General features: G+C 39.7%; 1 protein-coding gene across 1 annotated transcript; it reads left to right on the top strand.

Moving 5' to 3' along the window:
• The first annotated feature begins 569 nt into the window (after positions 1-569).
• Positions 570-11,274, top strand: LOC122404077 (protein AF-10-like). Its single transcript, XM_043407971.1, has 13 exons — positions 570-1,055; positions 1,136-1,215; positions 1,429-1,593; positions 1,680-1,877; positions 1,957-2,625; positions 3,021-3,352; positions 5,052-5,531; positions 5,605-5,788; positions 5,907-6,129; positions 6,394-6,546; positions 6,788-7,052; positions 7,132-7,260; positions 7,682-11,274. Exons 1-13 carry the CDS (start codon positions 947-949, stop codon positions 7,845-7,847), a joined length of 3,153 nt encoding a protein of 1,050 aa, XP_043263906.1. The 5' UTR covers positions 570-946; the 3' UTR covers positions 7,848-11,274.
• Positions 11,275-21,179: the final 9,905 nt, after the last annotated feature.

Below are 21,179 nucleotides of genomic sequence, written 5' to 3' on the forward strand. Positions count from 1 at the left end.
GTCCGTTCAATGGACCAATACAACTCGTGAAATCCGCCCTAAACATTAGAGTTTTACGTTCGACTCATTGTCATTGGTCATTTTTTCGTAATTAAGAAAAATATTCTAATGTATAGGTAGAAAAGTTGTATAAGAAAACGTCGTGTTATTATCAAGTTCTTTAAGTAAATATAATTCTAATATTCGTATATGGCCTATTTTGCGACTAGTTGTATATGCATCCATTAAAGAATCACAATGGAAATGTTATTTCTAGTCTTGCTATACGATATTATCAACAAGAGAAGTTAATATTAAGAACTACTGTTTGAAAATATATGTCCGTTACCGTATTTATTCAGAGTAGAGCGCATTTTCGTCCGGGTTCTGTTGTTAGTCGTGTATAGTTAAGTTTATTGAAATGTTTGTTTTGCTGGACGAGGTAAGTAAGTAAGTACTTATATGTACTAGGTTAAATTTCAGTTGCGTTTATAGAAGCCGTATTTTCGAACACGCTTTCTTGGTTTCGCGGCAGAGCGCGCGGAACGCGTGCGCAAATCGGCCGCGACAAGAAAAATAAGATGGCCGACCAGCGAAACAAATAGAGCGCCGTTGTAAATAACAAACCGTCCAAGCACGTTCCGTGGAGAAGTTTTCGTCGCGACGTTCGCGATGCACAGCGCCCTGTGATCACCTCTCGGTGCTGTCATATTCATATAACCAGGACGCGAACCGTCCACGCGGCAAGGAACCTGCGACCGCGGTCACAGCCACAAATTCACTACCGTTGAATGCGTCACGCGCGTACACGAGCATCGAGGAACGCGGCTAAAGAGGCAGTTCGAGCCGAGGATCATCATCGCCAGGATGCAATTGCGAAAGCGAAGCTACCTTGTGCCACGTCCTCACCTACGACTCGCCTAGCTCCTCATGCTAGTCTCATCTTTCGAACTGCTTGGAGCACAGCATGAAGGAGATGCTTGGAGGGTGCTGCGTGTGTTCTGACGAGAGGGGTTGGACTGAAAATCCGTTGGTGTACTGCGATGGCCAAGGTTGCACCGTTGCCGTACATCAAGGTCTGTTCTCCGTAGAATACTGTGCGAACAGAGCATGGTGCGATCAGCTGCAAGATGCTATCTTCAAATTCTTTTTACAGCTTGTTACGGTATCGTTACGGTACCGACCGGACCATGGTACTGCAGAAAATGCGAATCACAGGAACGAAGTGCACGCGTGGTGAGTTAAACGTTGATCTTGCAGCCTGTGTTTATATCGTTTTTTTGTGATCTTGGATCGATTCAAGACACACCCGTCTATAAGCAATCATTGTTGCGTTCGATATTAACGTTTCCCTATGTATTACGATAAATATACCAAGAAGAATGGTTTTTATATCGGCGAAGAGATCTATTTAACATAGCGTAACGTCTCTGTATATTTGCTCGACAGCGTTGTGAGTTGTGTCCAAGTCGAGACGGAGCTCTTAAGAGAACGGATCAGGCTGGTTGGGCACACGTCGTTTGCGCGCTCTATATACCAGAAGTTCGTTTTGGAAATGTGACAACAATGGAGCCAATTATTTTGCAACTTATACCGACGGAAAGATTTAGTAAAGTAAGGAGATTGTCGATACAGTTTTATTTTCTACTTTGATAAAGAACGTGACAAATATTTAATATTTACATTATTTGATACTTTAGTCGTGCTATATCTGCGAGGAGCAAGGAAGAGGTAGTAGAGCAAATGTGGGAGCCTGTATGCAATGCAACAAGACAGGCTGCAGGCAGCAATTTCATGTTACGTGTGCGCAGGCTCTTGGCTTGCTCTGCGAAGAAGCTGGCAACTATCTTGATAACGTTAAGTACTGCGGATATTGTCAGCATCACTATTCAAAATTGGTGAGTTTTAGTGCCGTTTGATAAATTGTTATTTATCAACTTATAGACTTAAGTAACAATTTCGTTATCCAATATTCAGAAAAAGGGTGGTAATGTAAAAACTATACCACCTTACAAGCCAATACCTGCTGATAATGGCTCGTCAGACTCGTCTCCTGAAAAGGAAGCAGAAACACCAATAAAATCTTCGTCAAGTGGTAAACGAAAGAGTTCAAGTTCCAAATCCGCTACCAATTCTAAAAACAAATCTAATACTAGTCCAAGTCTAGAAATAAATGGCGTTGCTGACGACAAAAGCAGCAGCGGTCGTAATACACCCAAAGACAACACCACAAATTCCAGTAAATTCACAACTTCCAACTTCGTAGAGACAATCGTCACCCAATCGGAGAGTGTGTTTGGACATGACGGCACTACTTCCACTACTACCACAGTAGCCGGTGCGACGGTTAAATCGGGATCGAACTCGAACTCGGGCCACAAAAACAGTGGCCAATTGAAATCGAATTCGTCGTCGTCGAACAAGTCCTCGATCCACAGTAAAAAGAGAAAAACCGGAGCACGTACGCCAACGGTGATAGGGAATGAAAACTCGAACCAATCGGTCAGCTCAGAAGCCAGCGGTTCGGTCGTGGTTGCTGTCAGTTCCGTTGTACAGCAGGCGGTTTCGAGCAACAATGTAGTACAGACAACCATAACAGAAGCCACGAGCCTGAGCACAACCACCGAGCCAGAAAAATCGAAAAAGGTAAACAAATTTCAAAAAAATACAAAAGAAATTGAAAATTGCTGATGGAATACCATTTATTACTAAACGATAATCCACCAGTAATCCTCGCTAAAATCAATAGATTAAATGTAAAGGAAAAGTGGTCTGATGTATGGAGCAATCATCAAAATTATTCGTCCGGGTTTGGAACATTAATTAAAAGTGGTTACAAAACTAAGAAGGCATTTCGTCTAGGTTTTGCTGGTGGAGTCCGTCGGTAAGGCTGACCCAGCAAACCTTGCTTTAGACGCGGCTGAATGTGCAATAGACTCTGGTATTTGAGTTGTTAGAAATTTCCAAAAAATTTCACGCTGTATTATAAAGCACTGTACGAGAGTACTAGTCAAATCTACGGTATCTTTGTGTTTTTATAGCTGAAGGTTGAGAGCCCTATTCAGTCACTGTCCAACACCCCAGTCAGTACCGAATCAACTACCACACCTGTGATAATGGCTGTAACGCAGTCCCAATCCTCGGTTGTTACCCAGTCGCCGACAACTACGTCGAACAGCATAGTCGTCTCCGTTCCATTAACTGCAACCTCGCTTCCTAATACGGTGCAGAGCGTAGTAACGAGCGCTCCTACGCTCTATCAGCAACTGCAACAGAGCATTATTACTACCGCGGCAACCGCCGAGCTAAGGTCCAGTGCTATCTTAAATTCGGAGAGATTTACTCCGGAAGAAGCTCCTGCTAAGAGATCTCGGTAAGCACAATATCACAAATAAACTTTATACCTCGTTATACAATTTTACTGACAAAATGGCAACTTTGCACGAGAAAAGAACAATAATAAGAACAAACCGCGAAATCGTTTAAAGGTTCGAGCCAAAATTTCGCCCGAAACTGTTTCATGAAAGTTACATTATCTATCATTAACATTCAATATATTATTCTTATCAATAATTCATCACATCATATTTTCCATACGATGGTTATAAAATTCAATAACACTTTTGATGAATCAACACACACCTTTTAATTGCTTCACGTCGCACTCGCGAGGGTACGATATCTTCATCGAGGTATTGTTAACGAATGAACACGGAATTCACAAGTACTATATGTACATATATGTATTTCGTTTTACACACAAATGAAAATAATCCGAATAGGGATATGTTTCAAATCATTTTAATTAAAAAATAGCTCATCAATTTTTGTCGGTTGCCACCGATTAGCTTTTGTTGGCACAGTATGTATCTAGTCTCTCGCGTTGAAAAAACAAAAGTGGAGATTACTTGACGCTTTCCAGCCGGGGAGAACATTATGGTATTGAAACGAGGAGCTACTGTACTTTAAAAATATTAATCATATAATAGGGCACGAGTTTCATTCGGCTTATTTTCCTGTAAAAATAATCATATCGATGTAAATGAGCGTGGTAATTTCAAACATTCATTTCACGTTGTACAAGGCGAATAGAGTAATGCACGGTTAAGTTTCCACGATCTCGTCCATTCAATGTCTCTCGAGTTGAACGAAATTTGACCCAGCAGAAAAGGAAAGAAAATCAGTAAAACGAAAGGAAGCAAGACTTCCTCCTTCATTTTGACCAATGACCGAATAAATGATATTTTTCATTTTTCAAATGTATTTTCTTAAATATCATTTGCAATAAAAAATTAGGTAAAGAATGTCCCCGATACGCATCAATATTGCGTTCTATTTTAAACACGCGCCAAAATTGAGCGCATCAAATCAAAATGGCTGACCATTGGATAAACAAGCCACTTTGTTTCTAACCTCTTTGCGCGTATCGTAAAAATGGTCCAGGTAGAAAAATTTTATGGTCTATGAATTTACGGTACCGTGGTAAATATCATTTCACCGAGGTGCAACTGCTTTCTTTGAAAACGTTGGAAACCATTGTGACATTCGGAAGATGTTTACGACAACGTCGTGCTACGTAAACAGGAAAAATAATTCGAGACAATTTTTTTAATTATTTCATTTTCATACGACGCAAGTCGCAAGGGAACTTGAGAAACATGAAATTTTGTGAACAACTGTGATTCTGTTAGCGTTCTTGTGATTCGTCTGTAGCTTTAGGGATACTTTGAGGTTATGTTTGTTTTTTCTACCTCAAGGGGCCTCAAGGGCAACGAACGAAGGAAAGGAGTAACGTGATGTTATAAATGGCATTAGCACAACGGTCCGTTTATATTGGTTCTTATACAGCAATGAATTTCATAAATGTTTGCGTAATTTATTGGTTTAGCGTAAGCGTATAGCTAGTTAGTTGGATGAATTTCAGTCTAAAGTGTATCGTCGTTTGAACATTTAGCATTGTATTATTGCCGTCTGTTACGAATAATGTGGTTTACATTGTATCCTTTAGCCGATATAACAAAGACCTGATTTCTAATCATGAACGTGAATATGTATTTTTGTTGGTTTCTTAGCTCTCAGTCGTCAGATAAACAGGAAAGAGCACGCAAACCAAAGCGTGGATCGTCGAATAGTCAACCAGCACTGCCACAGTCACAGTCACAGTCACAGTCACAGTCACAACCACCGCCGACAGCTTCTTCCGTAGTAACGTCGGTATCTAGTAGCTCCGCGGTAACAACGTCTAGACGGGGAGGAAGAAACAGTCATCAGACTCCTCCACCGGCTGCAACCGTAGCACCTGTACCGTCTATTATTCAAGGACCCACGTTAAGCGGTGGACACTTTAGCAGCGTCAATACTGGTTTGGTTAATACAATGGGCCCTACCGTGAAAGAGTCCCCTCCGAGCAGTCCAGGATCCGAGAGTATGAGCAGTAATGGACCAGGAAGACGAAAGAGGAAAAGTGCCAGTGCAGCCTCTACAACGCCTACACCTTCTGCATCCAGTACTCCGACGCTTACAAATCCTAAAGAAGAAAAAGATGTAAAGCTGTAAGAATCGATGTCGATTGTTACCGTAATATTGTTTCTCCATGTACGCGTGTTAATTCAGTTTCTACAACAGGTTTCAAAATGGAGTTAGTGCACCGCACATGTTAGGAAATCAATTGAACCCAACTTCAACGATGGCGCAAAAGATGTCGGACACCCTGTCACAAGAGCTGGAAGCACATTCTATTTTTACAGAAGCAAGTAATTCTACAACGAATTTAGTCGGCCCCCAGCTACACAGTCGGGTGATCGCATCTGTATGTATCTTTGAAAACGCACGAACGTTTGATCAAACATTCGTTGAACGAATGATATCGGAAATAGTTTAGTTTCGAGTTTTCCCCGACCTAATTCCATTCTTGATTGTTTCACAAGCAGATACGATCCAATCAGACAGGTGCACCGCCTACGTCGTTTTCTTCAGTTTTTAATACGGCAAGCAATACCAATCCTAATACCAGTACCAGTACTATCGGTGCTGGGTCCATTACCGGTTCACTGGGAGGCGGAGCAATACCTCAAACACTGGATCAACTTTTAGAGAGACAATGGGAACAAGGAAGTCAATTTTTGATGGAGCAAGCCCAGCACTTTGACAGTGAGTGTACGGCAAAAACATACGCTTTTAGTCGCATGGGCTTGGTGAAAACGGGGGATTTTTTCTCTGTATTTTCTTTCAAGCATATAATACTTTTGCATGAATTTGTTTTAAATCATTTACTTTCTACTTACTATTAGTTTTGTATTCTGTAAGATAATAAAATGTAAAGTACATTGCTTCCCGGCTAGTAAGGCTTAACACAGTTATCATCCCATATGTATAATAAATGAGATTAATCAGACTATGAAATGCTCTTTACAGTCGCTTCTCTACTTTCGTGTCTTCATCAATTAAGAGCTGAGAACCTTAGGCTAGAAGAACATGTAAATAGTCTTTTACAAAGGAGAGATCACTTATTGGCTGTGAACGCTAGACTTGCTATTCCGCTGACAACTCAGCCTAGTACGCATCCAGGTAATTTCTATTCTAATTTAGTTGCTAATTCAGTCTTTTGCTATTTAATTTAAAACTTGATGCGAGGAATGTTTGCGTCCTCGTGTCTTTCTCCTTTTCATAAATGTATGGCATATTTTCGTAAATGTATCGATAACGGAGTTGTGGGCCGAAACAATCACGCGATATAAATTTGCGCATTGCTGGCTAAAATTGCTAGATCGTTCTAATTTGCGATTTAATTTGATGGGCCGATTTACAGCAAACAATATACATCCGACTGTTAATCCGTCTCATCCCAACGTTCCACATCCCGACGTTCCGCCAGGAGCCGCGGCTCCCGTTCCGAGAGTGAACCGCGAACCCCGAGTAAATAACACGTACATGCCTCATTCGAGTTCGAGTAATCATTCGGCAACGTTGGAAAATGGTTTACCGCCGGATCCTTCACCCCCAGCCGCCGCGTCTCTATCTCAATATCAACACCGGACTTCGTTGGTTGCACCTCAACCTAGTTCAACGATCAGGTAACGAATCTGTTTACAGGGTAAACTCATAAATACGGGTATTATAATATCTATCTTTTGCTGGGATGATTGGGAACAGACACAGCCCGGCGGGAACCGCGTACCATCAGGGCCAACCAAGTAACATAGTGTCCCCGGCACCTGCTAGCAATTCGGGAGTTGTCAGAAACTCGTCCGTTACACCAGATCCGTTGCGTGGAGTGCCAAGGTGGACATTTGAAACCTTTACAGCTCTACTTTTCCTCTTCTCTTTTAATTTCTTTTCTCTCTCGTATCATACATACATATACACTCGCACACGAAAATATTTGAATGCTTACATGTACATACATGTACAGATATGTACATACATAGAATACACTTAACCTCTAAACTTTCGTAATCCTGTTTCGGTACATCTTTCTAACGAATATTATATTATATTTCGAATATTATATTGTGTGTGATCTCGATACTTGTACTTACCAGGTGCAAGATTACTTTCTGGACTTGAGTTTAATACGCATGTTTTCGTTGTTTGAAGTTTTAGTAGCGAGCGAGCGTTCGAATACCTTCGTATGTTGTAACTGTAGTTTGTTAATTATTTTTTTTCAACTCGCAATAATTTCCGCTGTTACCTTTTTTGACAGCTTATTGTCTTTCAGGTCAGTTCCACAGACGTTGAGCAATTACATGCCTTCCATGTACCAATCCACTATGTCCAATCTGACAAATAATCAAGTAGGTAACGTTCATAACCTTCATTCTCATGGACCTTCTCCACCCAGCCATGGACCACCAGGGAAACCTAGCTGAAGATAGATGCAAACAGGAAGTAAAGAGAAGCGTGGTGCATCCGTTGACAGACGTGGTAGTGATGAAGCTTGATCATCAACCGAGAGACGTGAGTACGATGGTGAAATCATCATCCGTAGAAATGGAGAAGGAATTCGTCGAATTCCATATCTTCGCGATCAACCCGATCCGTGTTTTGTCGCTTAAAATTTACTTGGTGTGGACCTCTGTCCGGTCTCTGCTCGATTAAGCGCGATCGATCAGTAGCTCTATATGATTTAGAAAAGCTTTTAGACAAAATGTAATACCGTCGATCGGAAAGAATCCGCGTTGCATTTATCTATCGTTCGATCGTTATAGAATTCATGGTTCAATTAATTTATCAATTATAATGGGACGAATAGCGTAGTTTATTCTAAATACCATGCATTTTTATCAATATGTAAACCGAAATTTTTTTTATATGACGTTGATTCGAATGATTTGATCGCGAATTGCAGTGTACGAAACGTATGAAAAATTACGAACACGGCAATTAGAGGTACCTATCGTCCTTCCACGAGAAGAAGGCACAGGCGTGTGCCGCATCCCGCCGATCGCTTCTCACCGATCTTCGTCACGCCGACTGCAACAGGAGTGGGGATGTAAACACTCTGTGCTTACGTATCGTGGAAGAACGGTAAGTTAGAAACGAAAAAGACAGGCATTTTAGATCGTTCGGTTTATTTCGTTCCTCGTTGGTTGCGCGTCGTCGAGCACGTCTGGGACACTCTTTCCATCGTTGGCATCATGATGAAAGAAATGAATTAACGGGAAATCCGCAGATGTACAAATCTTAGACTGTAAGTTAATCTATCGCGACGAGAATAGCAATAATATTTACAAGTAGGTGTACGTTTTAACGAAAGATAAACCGCGTGTGAGTATATGGAGGTACGACAAAGTTCATCCATCGTTTTATAAAGAGGCATTTCTTGCAAAAACATTTCATCAACGTCGTACGGCTTTTTTTTTTCATACGCAGCTTACGACGTGCGAAGACGAGGATTCAGGACATGGAGGACGTACAGTGCACGTTAAATTCGGTAGAAAATGCTTGGGAACGCGTCGAATAAAACACTCTGTCGGATCTAGTACCAATTATACAGGGTGAGTCAATAAGAACTATTATCGAAAATAATTCGTTACGTGTTGATCGCGTCGAAAAACATTTTAACCCTTTAACTACGGTCGAAAACTTGTTCACGCTATGAGCAACATAGCGATATACAGCTGATCGACCGACCGCCTATTCGTAATCAAAGGGTTAAACGAATTTTCTTGTATTTGGAAAGACTCGTCAAACGGATGTATAGCGACGTGCAAAAATTTCCTAACAAATAGTTTATTTCCTTTACTTTCCAAAAACAAAACCTGAAGAAATTTCTATTATTGTACATAGGGGTACATAGGGGTACATCGTGTAAAAAAAAAATACTCCAAATAAGGCGAGAGTTTTTTATACTTTCATGCGTTTGTATTTGAGAAATTACTCGGCCAGCAAAGGAAATAGTGATCGTAACTCATACTATTACAGTTTTGGGATAATTCAGTCGACATTTTATAATCGATGGCAATCGTGTCTTTGACAGCGACGATAGCAGCACAGGAGCAACAAGATTAAACGCATAATGCGATTAATAAATCTCATTCTTTTACGAGAACTTGCAATATTCGGTTTTCTCAAAGATTCCTAATTGGATATTCGAGTCCATAAATTGGCTTAGGGGGGTGTTGAATTCCAGTATATGGTAATAAATAAACTTTTAAGTTTATCGTGCCCGTAATTTCTACAGGTTTTGCACTCCGAATTAACCCTTTTCCAGAGATCATACTCACCTTTTTTCCACCAAATAAATTAACTCTTTTGCGGATGATGTTCCCCCTTATTACAAATCATATTCACCTTATCGCGAATCAAGTTTCGGGATCATACTGTTATTTACCATTTTTATTTTGATCCGATAACTTCACATCGGATTTTAAAGAAATAAATTTGCAGAGAAGTTGATTCGCAAGAGGATGAATTTGATATCCGTAAAGGTGAATGCGATCTGCAAAAGGCAAACTAATGAAAAGTCTAGAAACACTTTGAAAGGTATAAAAAAATGAAAATTCATCGAATCTGTTTCCAAACATTTACGATACGATGATCGATAATCGCTGCTCTAGGTCCTGAGTCCTTTGACTCGAACGTTCCGCTGACTCAAATGCCATACTGTTAATTTTGTTCGAGAGATCTCTTTGCAGGCACCGCTATCGACAAAAGTTACACCTTCGATAAGTAGATTGTAATGCGTAATCGACCTGTCTCACAGCCGGACGATGTATATTCTAATCTTATACATAAAACATACTACTTAGATGTACAACACGAGCACTGCCTTCCACCAATAAAACGTCGCCGTGGGACAGATCGATCAGGATGTTCTCCTCTTCGTAACAAACGTATAATTGTTTTTACTTTAACATGGTTCTCGATTGACTGATAGAGCCGTAAACGTGAGCTGCGGCAACCGTGCCCGCTTATACCAGAGATCATGATTTCGAACGTGTATTTATATGTTACGTTTATTGTAGATTTGCCACAGGCAAAAATAACAAATAGTCCAATTTCGTTTAAACGCGAGACGATCAGCGTCGAGCATTATTCCAATAAAATTTCAATCAAACTTGAAATTAAACTTTTATTTACCCGTTATTCGCGAATCACGTTAATAAGTTTATTCGTTGTTAACGATAACTTGTGCCCAACGCTATTCTCATCCGATATTCGACTATTTCGTTAGACGTAAACGATCGCGAGAAAGGAAATTCTAGATACGTTAACGCGCGTGAATTGGTGTATTTGAAATGCACGGTGAAATAGAGATCTCTGGCTTGTACGTTTAGGTTTATTCTCGAGCAAAGTCGAGAAGCGTGTTTCGCGATTGTACATTGTAGATTTTACACACGTTTCGTTGGCGAACAAGCGGGTTCGTTTGCGATTAATTTTTGTTTCGTTGTTAGTATCTCTTGCCTTTCTCGATGGCACCGCACACACTTTACTCGAATCGAAGGCGACAGTCGCGATCCATGTCGCCATCACTTTAACGATAACCGTATGCTAGACGCGTAATCAAAACTTGTTAGAAGAGTACACGAAGCTGTTGGGGAGAGTCGAAGGGTGGTGGTAGGACTTTAGCTCGAGAGACTACTAGGGGCTATATGGTAATGTATGACAGAATTTGGCTCGATCGTTTTTATCCATCGTGACGGAGCGGAGGCGGTGATTAAAAATAAAAAAAACAGCGTGTTGCAGGTGCGCGCGTGTCTGAGTACATATTTCTAACGAGAAGACTAGTTAGTTAGTGTTTCTCTTTTATCGGTTCGTTTCTACTGAACATTTTCTAGAAGATAAACAGCGATTTAGAATAGAGGCGAAACATCGGGCAGAAATCTGTCTTTTCGTTTCGAAAGGTATCCGAATTTTACAATGAAGAGAATAATTTTTTCTTTTGTCACTGTCTGGCTGGCTGGCTAACGAGCCAGATTATTTAAATATTTTATTTTATCGTTGGTAGGAACGAAATTGTTTTAACAAAAATGATTTACGTTTACCGTATTGTGTTCGTTGTTTTAATAGTAATTCGAGGAAAGACGATTTCCGAACGGTGTGTACGTTGTTTTGAAGATTACGTGAGAAATCGAAAACTCGGTTGAACGTGTAAATTTTGTAAAGCTGCGCCGAGACTTTTCAGGCTCGTATTATACGATAACGATAACGTGTATGCAATTATAAGATGGTAGTAGTGGTAGATCGTGAGGACACCAGACCTTCGGGATAGCTCGTCACCACTCAGGGAAAATCGATTTACTGTACAAAATTCTGTCGAGTTTTCTTCGCGTACGTCGATTGTGTCGAGTAGGGAAATTCTAGCCAAATTTATTGTACATCTTTGGCGGACAACAAATTACATTATACATATACTCGCAGCTATTTTGTGATAAAATAGTGATTTTATACAAACTGTTCCTAACACGTTCACTATTCTGGACCATCGAGTGCGGAACCGCTTGTGTTTTTTCAGAGACAATAAGTGTTTCATGGCAATAAACACACTGCCTTCTTCTCTAAGATCGTCGTTTTTCCGACGAAGCTGCGCGTTCTTCGATCACACGAAACACGAACATCCGCTCGAATGATATTTTTCCTGCGCGTCCATGTTTCTAGTTCTGGAGTACATAGTTAGTTTAGGAATTTTATTACGAGACGATACCACTCGTTAAATTATTTAATCTATTTAAATATTCTACGCGTCGATCAACTATATTTATCAACAACATTCTATGCGATATTTCTACTTCGATAAAGAAAAATTAATGCGTTCGGCCAGCTATGGGCAAAACAATTTCGGATTTATTTTTTATAAGGAGAAATTATATTCGTATTAAAAACATGGACAGCAGTTATATGAATTAAGTACAGTAAAAGGGGGAGCCATATTAGAGTGTGCGATACATGAGGAAACAGTGAACATGTTAGGCACTCGTAAAGTAGAGAAATTGGTAGTTGTGAAAACAGACATCTCTTGTACGAACCTTGTCAGAGTTCTGGGAAATAGTATTGTAATATTGTTCGTGTAAGAAGAAGTATTAATTCGATCAACAGTCTCTATGGCTGTTGTCGAAGTAATACTTGATTTTATAAGAAACTTTGTCTCATCAAAATGTGTAGAATTTGTTTCGATCGACGTTCAGGCCCAGCCTTGTAAATTGTACGATGATGGATGCAGAATTTTAGAGCGTGACTCGAGAAAGATCCATAATCGACGACTTTGTAGAAAGTTCGAAAGGGTTTCCAAGAAAAGAGAAGAGAAAAAGGGGGAAAAAAAAAAAGAAAAAAATAATAAGTGATCGTCGAAAACAACAGTGCGTTTATACCGATGAAGAGTATTTTATGCATTATCAGTGTAGTGTTGCTGTACGTTTAAGGTAATATACGGTACGAGAGAGGGATGCGAGAGAGAACGAAGCATGCACGACAGAAAAGAATGAACGAAGTTACAAAGAGCAGTACGATAATATTTTTACACAGCAGACCGTGCCAAATTTTTGCAATCGAATCATCGAGCATCTCGATCTCTTAAACGGGTGTCGGTCGTTTAAGGTATCGAGGCTGAAATCGCCTTTGTTCACCCGAGAATGGAATGTGTGATTCGTGGGAAAAGAAAACGGAGGAAATGTGACCCATCGTTATCGTTGATTTTCTTCATTATCGCATCGAAGAATATCTTCACGCTGCAGTGAAAAGAAAAAACACCGACTCTCGTTCTTGTGTTCACTTTCAGTTCGTGTACAAATAAATTATTGTGTTCCTAATCCACCGTGAATCGATCATCGGAGCTTGTCGCTTGAAAATTTCACTTTTCTAGGGTTATCCAAATTTACCGTTGCATCTAGAAACTGATCCGAGATACTTTATGTTTATTTAGTTGCTTTAATAGAAAGTCCATTTCATTCCATAAATTCTGGAATGGAATATCATTCGAATAATCTCCTCGGTTGTTCTTCGTAAGCTCGTTTTCGAAATTAGGCCGCGTTTATCCTTTGATTTTTTACCCCGATAGAGGGATTGCCCGTTTGGTTGCGTAGTACATAGGTACTTACATCGTTCTGTACTGTTAAAATCCAATATGAGGTAGAAAAAAGTTGGTAATCATACTGCGATAATACTCGCTATTCGGTGAGCTGTTGGTTGAGAATTACTTTCTCAAAGCTAAATTTGCGACTGTTGGATAGGGTCTCTAGGCTTCAGTTTTTGTGTTAATTAAATTTTCTACCGTTGTTGTATATTCGGATACTAATGCAAACTATGACGAGGAACGATCAAATTGTTTACCAGTGCTATCCATTGAAAGATGCGACACGAAATCTGGATAACCCTTTAGTTTGACCAAAGTCTTCTCTAATCGTTGGAGAACATTGGGTTTATATGCAATAATCGTATGCGAGCATTTCCAATCTCGAAACAAAGTTCCAAGCAAACGTTAAAGAAAGACCATTGCGAGATTATGTTGTAAAAATTCATTGATCGGAGGCGATCACTTGCATCACTTCTTTTTAACGTAAGACATATTTCTGTAGTCGATCGAATTCTGTTGTAAATTTTTTATAAACCCAGTGGTCTCTGTTTATTAGAATGTTCTATTCGTAGATTTATTATTGTAACTTTTAAATATTTCGTACGTATATATTTATGTACACAGAAATCATGCGTTTAGCATAGACGTAGATCGTGTTAAGTACCTACGTAGTGGCTCGCGATAAATATCCAACGAGATATTTCTTCTCGAAATCGAGCCATCGAAGCTCGACTCCATCATTCGCGTTCACTTTGTATTCGTAATTATAAACAGTTGAAAAATGCATCAAGAGTGGACGGAGTAGTTCCACTGACATCTCTTGGACGAAATTCAAGCATTTCGGAACTTCTGTCATTATTTAAACCGGGGACCAGAGTTGGGCAAATTTTATTCGCGAATAACGAATAAAAATGTCTTATTCGTTCGTAAATTAACTTCCATTTACATTTAATTCGTAAATTCGTTTCATTAAAACTACCACTTAGGCTATTAGCGAAATCGTGGGTGGAAGCTTAGTTTATGGATGGATTTTAAACATTTTTATTCCGTTATTCGCGAATAAAATTTATCGAACTCTGTCAGAGACTTATACCGATATTTTACTGTGGTCTTTTGTTCGTTTGTCCGGGTAACCCTTACAGAGATAGGGCTACGAAAATTACGTGATATCGGTTTACGAAAATACACATTTGTTTTTCTTTCTTTCTTTCTTTCTTTTAATACTTCTTCCTTCTGTATAATTGTTATAAATTTTGTATAGATCATATTCATAAGCGTATGTATTCGTAATGTTACGTCTGTATCGTGTATACAGTAATTCTTGGATGATCGAAACGAAATTATAATTAATAATTAAAATTTATTCGAATAACTTATTCGAGATGTTAAACGAATAATTTATTCGAAATTTTGTTCGAATAATGCCTAACTCTGCTGTCCATCTTCAACATTCAAGAAAATCGTTAACTCGATGCAACCACTTGTGGTTGTAAATAACAATTGACAGTAGTTGGTTGCCTTACATACAAAGAATTTTAATAGATTATCCGTTGTTTTAAACGAACAGGTATCGATACAGAATGTTTATCGAGAATCCATCAAAACTTTTGCACGCACAAAATATATGAATAGAAATTATATTCGCCGAATATTCGAGTCACTGAATGTGTTCAAATATTTGAATAGAAAAATAATTGAACGAGTATTCCTAGTCCTGGTCGCGTTGAAGTAATGCGATCCTCGCTCGCTATTGCTCCATCACGATCACGATCACGATCACGATCACGATCACGATCACGATCCTCTTCCACTTTCGTCGTCGAGCATGGCGTGTACACAATCACGCTATAAATGTATACTAAAGGGAATCCACGCGAGACAATACCAAGGAAAAATCAAATTTAATTTTTCGTTTTCCTACGTATTCGTGACATTTTTGTCACTTCGTTCTTTAGACGTTTTCTTGTAAAGAACCAAAGATACCGTTTTGTAACAAACTTTGTGTCAATATACAGGGTGTTCAGGCCACCCCTGGGAAAAATTTTAATGGGGGATTCTAGAGGCGACAAATAAGACGAAAATCAAGAATAGCAATTTATTGATGGAGGCCCTCGTTAAAAAGTTATTAGCGTTTAAAGTTCCGTCCATACTGAATTTTTTTCTCGAAAATGCGCAGGATTTCGGGAGTGTGTCTATTCACCAAAAATGATTATAATCGATCCCCGCAACCGAAAATAATTTTTCCAGAACGATTTGAAATTTTTGAATTTCAATTTTAATAACTTTTTAACGAAGCCTCCATCAATAAATTGGTATTCTTGATTTTCGTCTTATTTTGCCCTCTAGAATCCCCCATTGAAATTTTTCCCAGGAGTGGCCGACACATCCTGTATTTTACATTGAGAACTTGCTCGGAAAATAGGCTGTAAATTTTCGGTCCGAAAGGATCAATCTGGATATTGCATAAAGGGTTGGTTTTTTCGATTCGCGGACTACGATATCGGAGAATAGTTTTTTGTTTTTCGAGACGGAAGTGAAAAACGCGTTTCCTAGTCTATAGAAGCATGAGTATTTCTGAGACTGCAGACGAATCCGTGGCGTTTGCCTCGGTGACGGGCAACGGATCGTGGGAAGTCTCACCTGCGACCTCGTCTCCGACGAATCAATATTACACGAGAGTGTACGAATACACTGTGTTTCACGAACAACGCTGGAAGACTTCCATCAGAAGGATACGAATGTTGCCTTGCTCCGCGTCTTTTTAGACCAAACAAACGGATGGAATCGGTTGCGAGATGTGTGTGCACCGCGCACAGTGATCCGAGAACCGGCTTTCAACGGCCAAAATCCAATTTTTTGCAATTTAACTCGGTGAATCTTTAGCATATTTCGTAAATTCAGTTTGTGTCGCCATGAATAAACGTTGAATCGAGTTATGGTACATATCGTGTTTGTAAATGATTCGACAACACCCCAGAGTCTTAAACTTTAAAGCATTAGTCCATTCGAGCAATTCCATAATAAGATACTGTATGGAATACTTGTATCGTTAAGTTGGTAAGTAAGCATATTTTTCCATCCATAAATAGTGCAATGATAAATTTGAACTTTAGGAAGGATTATAAAAAAAATGATTGAAAATGATAGAAATGTTACGAGTATGCAAAATTTCAAATGCAACCTTCGGCTACATAGATTTGAACCGTACACGTGTACTTGTACATAGTATAGAGGGTGTCCCACGCAGTTGGGAAAAGCTCTATTAACTATAAAACTATGTATATCTCTAAAACGGTAATCGAACTCGATAATTTTTTATTGTACTATTCGGGTGGTGTTTTTTTTTAATCTGTACAAAAAGGTATCAAGGTATGTATGCCCTAGATCTAATAGTTGTAGGTGAAAATCGGTCTTTAACACTTTAATGGCCACCGTATCACGCGAAGACCATTGCCCGTCACCACTGATATTGTAGATCAAAGTGAGATATACACAAGATGCTAGGAATATTATTAGAATTATAAATGAAACCTCGAGAAACGTAATAAGTCGAATGTATGATGAAACGGTGACTGATACGGTAGATCACGCACACGTGACAGCGGCCGTCAAGCTGTTAACTCGAGAGTCGATCGTAACCGTGACTCATCTTTGTAGATCCCTCTTTTGGGGAGAAGATGCTGAAATGTTGCAATACAGCTAAACAATGCTCGTTTTAAAGCAGGGAAATAATAGGATTTCATCGAGAGCCTCGAGTTTTCACGCTAGATCGCATCGTGGATTTTCGATCCGTATCTACCTTCGCGTTTCATCTCCCCGTTCGTAGGATTTCTATTATACCGATCCGATATAATTTACTCCTTTAGCCGTGACTACCGAACTATATTCAGGAACGTGATATACATACGTATATTAACCCTTAACGCTCCGACTTTTAATTGCGAATATCGACCGGGAACTCCAACTTATTTTCATCATATTTCGACTCGCAAGTTTTTAAGCGTCAAACTTTAAATGCTACAACGACGTAATATAATTTTGATTACAATATTTATGTTAATTATAGTTGTTGCATTCACAGGTCTCACGGTAGAAAACTGTTTTTTTTTACCACGTTACTTAGTTTTGGTGAAGAAACAAGACATTTATTTTTTATTTTTAAACAATCAAAATGTATCATTACGGAACAGCTCTTGAGGACATTTCTCGAGTTTGCGCTGTACTTTGATTACATTTAACTCGTACCTATTTCCCCCACCTGTCCACTTGATCTTGTCCGCAACTGTAATTAATTTCGAGCACTTCTGTCTCTTTCCAGGCAACATTCCGACCATACCGTTCGATCGACAGAGATTTAGTTATTGTCGGAGTCTGTAATCGTCCGGTAAGGAGAATCGAACAGGGCGTTAGCGTCTCCCCCGGACAATTGGATAGAGCAGATTCCGGGTAAATTACAAGCACAAAAATGATCCGTGTGGGTCCGGTAGGGCCCACCGATGATGTCGCTTCGGAAAACGTCCCGAGAACGCAGCTGTCCAGGTATTTGCGTGCCCCAATTTTCAACCCGCGTGAACAAAGCGCGAAGGGGATGGAAGGGTGCTGGATGAATGCTCTCTTTTCCACTCTACACCCCTCGAAACGCGTCCTGCGGTCTAACGGAGCTCCGAGTTTCTGCCTTTCGATTAAATACCATTAATTCGATTCTCAGTTTTCAGAAAGGCGAAATTGCTCCCCCAAATATTCAAGCGCATAGGACGTTATGGTTTCTTTAACGATTGTTTAGAAATTGAAGCCTGGTGATAGACTAGACTGTTGGTTGTAGACTGTTTCGTAGAGACGATCACGCATATCACCGTACAAACACCGTGTATCAATGTCTCTGTACAGCGTATACGAGAAAACGTAAAGAAATACGATCCCTGTTGGCTGGGAGCAGCCACGGTATGAATCGATTCTCGACCGAGATGAGCCTCGTAGTAATTCATCAGCGTGAACGTAATGTCGAGAGTAGCGCCTCTATTACAACACGTATCGAGAATTAATACTTTATTTGTGTGTCGCTCCAGCTGCGAGGATCAACACAAGTGCTACCCTCGTGACAAGAGGGTGCACTTAATGCGTCCCTGATACGCGAAAGGGACCGTAGGCGGGATTCTATGGTTTGCTAATTTTCACGGGATCACGGTACCGTGACGTACTCGTCGAGCCGATTAAGTTCAACCTGGGGTACCGAACTTTCGCGCCTCCTCCCCTTAAACCGCTACATTTTTTCGATCGAGACGAGAGCGAAATGTGGTGGACAGCGGTCCCTGAAAGCTTTGCAAATTAAAGAAATCAATGTTCGACCATTTAGCCGGGCTCGATATCGTATTAAGTTGCCTAGAAAGGAGAGAATGTCATTTTCCAGTGTAGATAGCAATCAACTTCGGTTTAATTTTTTAGCGGTATCTATTGATAGCAGACGCTTCCTATTGCCACAACATCTTCAAGATTTATTTTCATCTGTATCATCGTACACATTGTTTTAAAAAAGGAAAGAACGCAACTCAAGCGGGCAAAAAGTTGTGTAATGATGATGTTAAATTAGCGACACGATATTCTAGGGTTCAAATTACTCATCGGACACAAGTGTTGTTTGTAAAACCGATGCAACAAGATAACATTCTCTGATAACGATAAGAGCAGGTGTATGGACACACCTGCGTCAATCGTAGATAAAGTTTGAACCACTTTTCATGACGCGATAACGACGAACCCTCGATCAGCTAAACACTAATCTTATTTAATGTTTGTTCTTTATCGGCTTTTAAAATATAATTTGCAGAGATCGTACAGTGTCACGACCCGAGATCAAAAATAAGAACATCGAATGTTTTAATTTTCTATTTCATTTCATAGAATTGATAATAAACACTCTAACGCGTAAACGTCGTAACTTGATAACATACATAAGTAACAGATTGAAAATAATAATCACGTTCAAAGACGTATAAGAATCACACAAGCCTGAAGTTAACAGATAGCGTATGTTTTTGTTATATTTAGTAGTTATTATTTTTTTCTAGTTATTAGTTAGGTTTATTAGTTTTCTACTTCCAAGTTATTAACGTTTAAAGTTACGCCGGTACTGAATTTTTTTCTCGAATATGCGTAGGATTTTGAGGGTATGTCTATTCATAAAAAATGATTGTAATTGACCCATGCAACCGAAAATAATTTTTCCAGAACGATTTGAAATTTTTTAATAACTTTTTAACGAAACCTCATTTATCAAAGAATTGATATTCTTGATTTTCTTATTTTGGGCTTTAGAATCTCCCTTTAAAATTGAACAGGGGTGCTCGAACACCCTGTATACAATACATATGTATAAGTAGAGGAAGAAAAAAAGAGGACATCGTCCGGAGAAGGCCGACTCGGGCCGATTCATCCTGAGGGCTACGTGTATCGTCCCTAATTGTCCACAAATCGACGACCACCCTCGATTTCCGAACCGTTAAGTACAACCACCCCCGTGGCACCAGGGGCGTTCCGCTAGCTCCGTTCGAAAGGGTCCGTGGACAACAGAGTAGAATATGGATTCAATTACACATCATTGTGCCGCGGTGTCTATAAACAATGCTGTTTTCACAGCTGATAACGGCCCCACGTTGTGCTGCGGGTTGATGACATACACATACGTACTTACTTACGAACATGAAAATAATTATTACATTTTCATTGTCTCTATTATATTATAGAAACTGTTTGTTTAATTCAGTTCACTTTGTTTCTCGAGTATTTTATATGTATTTTCATCCATTTCGTGGTCAGTTCTGGCTAGGAACTCGTAATATCGTGGTAGTAGCGTGTAAACGATCGTTCGCTTCGGGCCTTTAGAAAGTTCCGGTTAGGTCTGCACCAGGAACCAATTTTTCTTTCTTTCAAATGTTTCTTTGTCGTTATTGTAGGCAGTAGATAACGTTTTGACATAAATCTACTTACGAACACTGTCAAAGTTCACGTTTATAACATTTGTTTCGTACGTTTGGCCCTCTCGATCGGTTCTCGCTGAGAATTAAAACGTTAATCGCGAGTTTGGGCAAAAATATTATATAATGCCCAATTCTTCACAACGCCGCGCCGTGGTGGAATCAATAAATTTGAATTCTCAGCGGCAGTTTCCCTCGCAGTAGCAATATTTTCTTCTTCCGTGGCACTACGTTGACACGTATTGATCAATAACCGAACCAGTGCCTTCGAATTCATTTACCAAAAGACGAATCGTAAGTTCTGTCGATCATAGATCAAACCAAGCGCGCCCATGAACTTTGCAAGTGACAATAGTATGTAACTAGTTTTATCCACGCTTTTATGTGATTTAAAGTGACGATAATGGCGTCGCCAATGCCACCAAAGGCATAGGCTTTTCTTTTACAAACATTGTTCTTGAAATGTTTATATTAATTTTAGGGTGAACGATAAGGATTTCTAAATAAAAGACCTGGCCTCTGAGCGGGGGAAGGTGAAGGAACCTTTTGGTAAGAGGACCATGGTCGATCAAGTGGCACTTACCCCACAACCTCGCGACGCTGCACATCTTTTTATGATTTTCGATATACATACGTACAAGTGACCATAACTGCGTTTAACCGTGTTCGCGAGCGACAATATCGTTCGTGTGTCTGTGAATACTCGACGAGCAAGTAAG

This window comes from Colletes gigas, unplaced genomic scaffold, assembly GCF_013123115.1.
Source record: "Colletes gigas isolate AHSC1104 unplaced genomic scaffold, ASM1312311v1 Colletes_gigas_Sc00099, whole genome shotgun sequence".
NCBI lineage: Eukaryota > Metazoa > Arthropoda > Insecta > Hymenoptera > Colletidae > Colletes > Colletes gigas.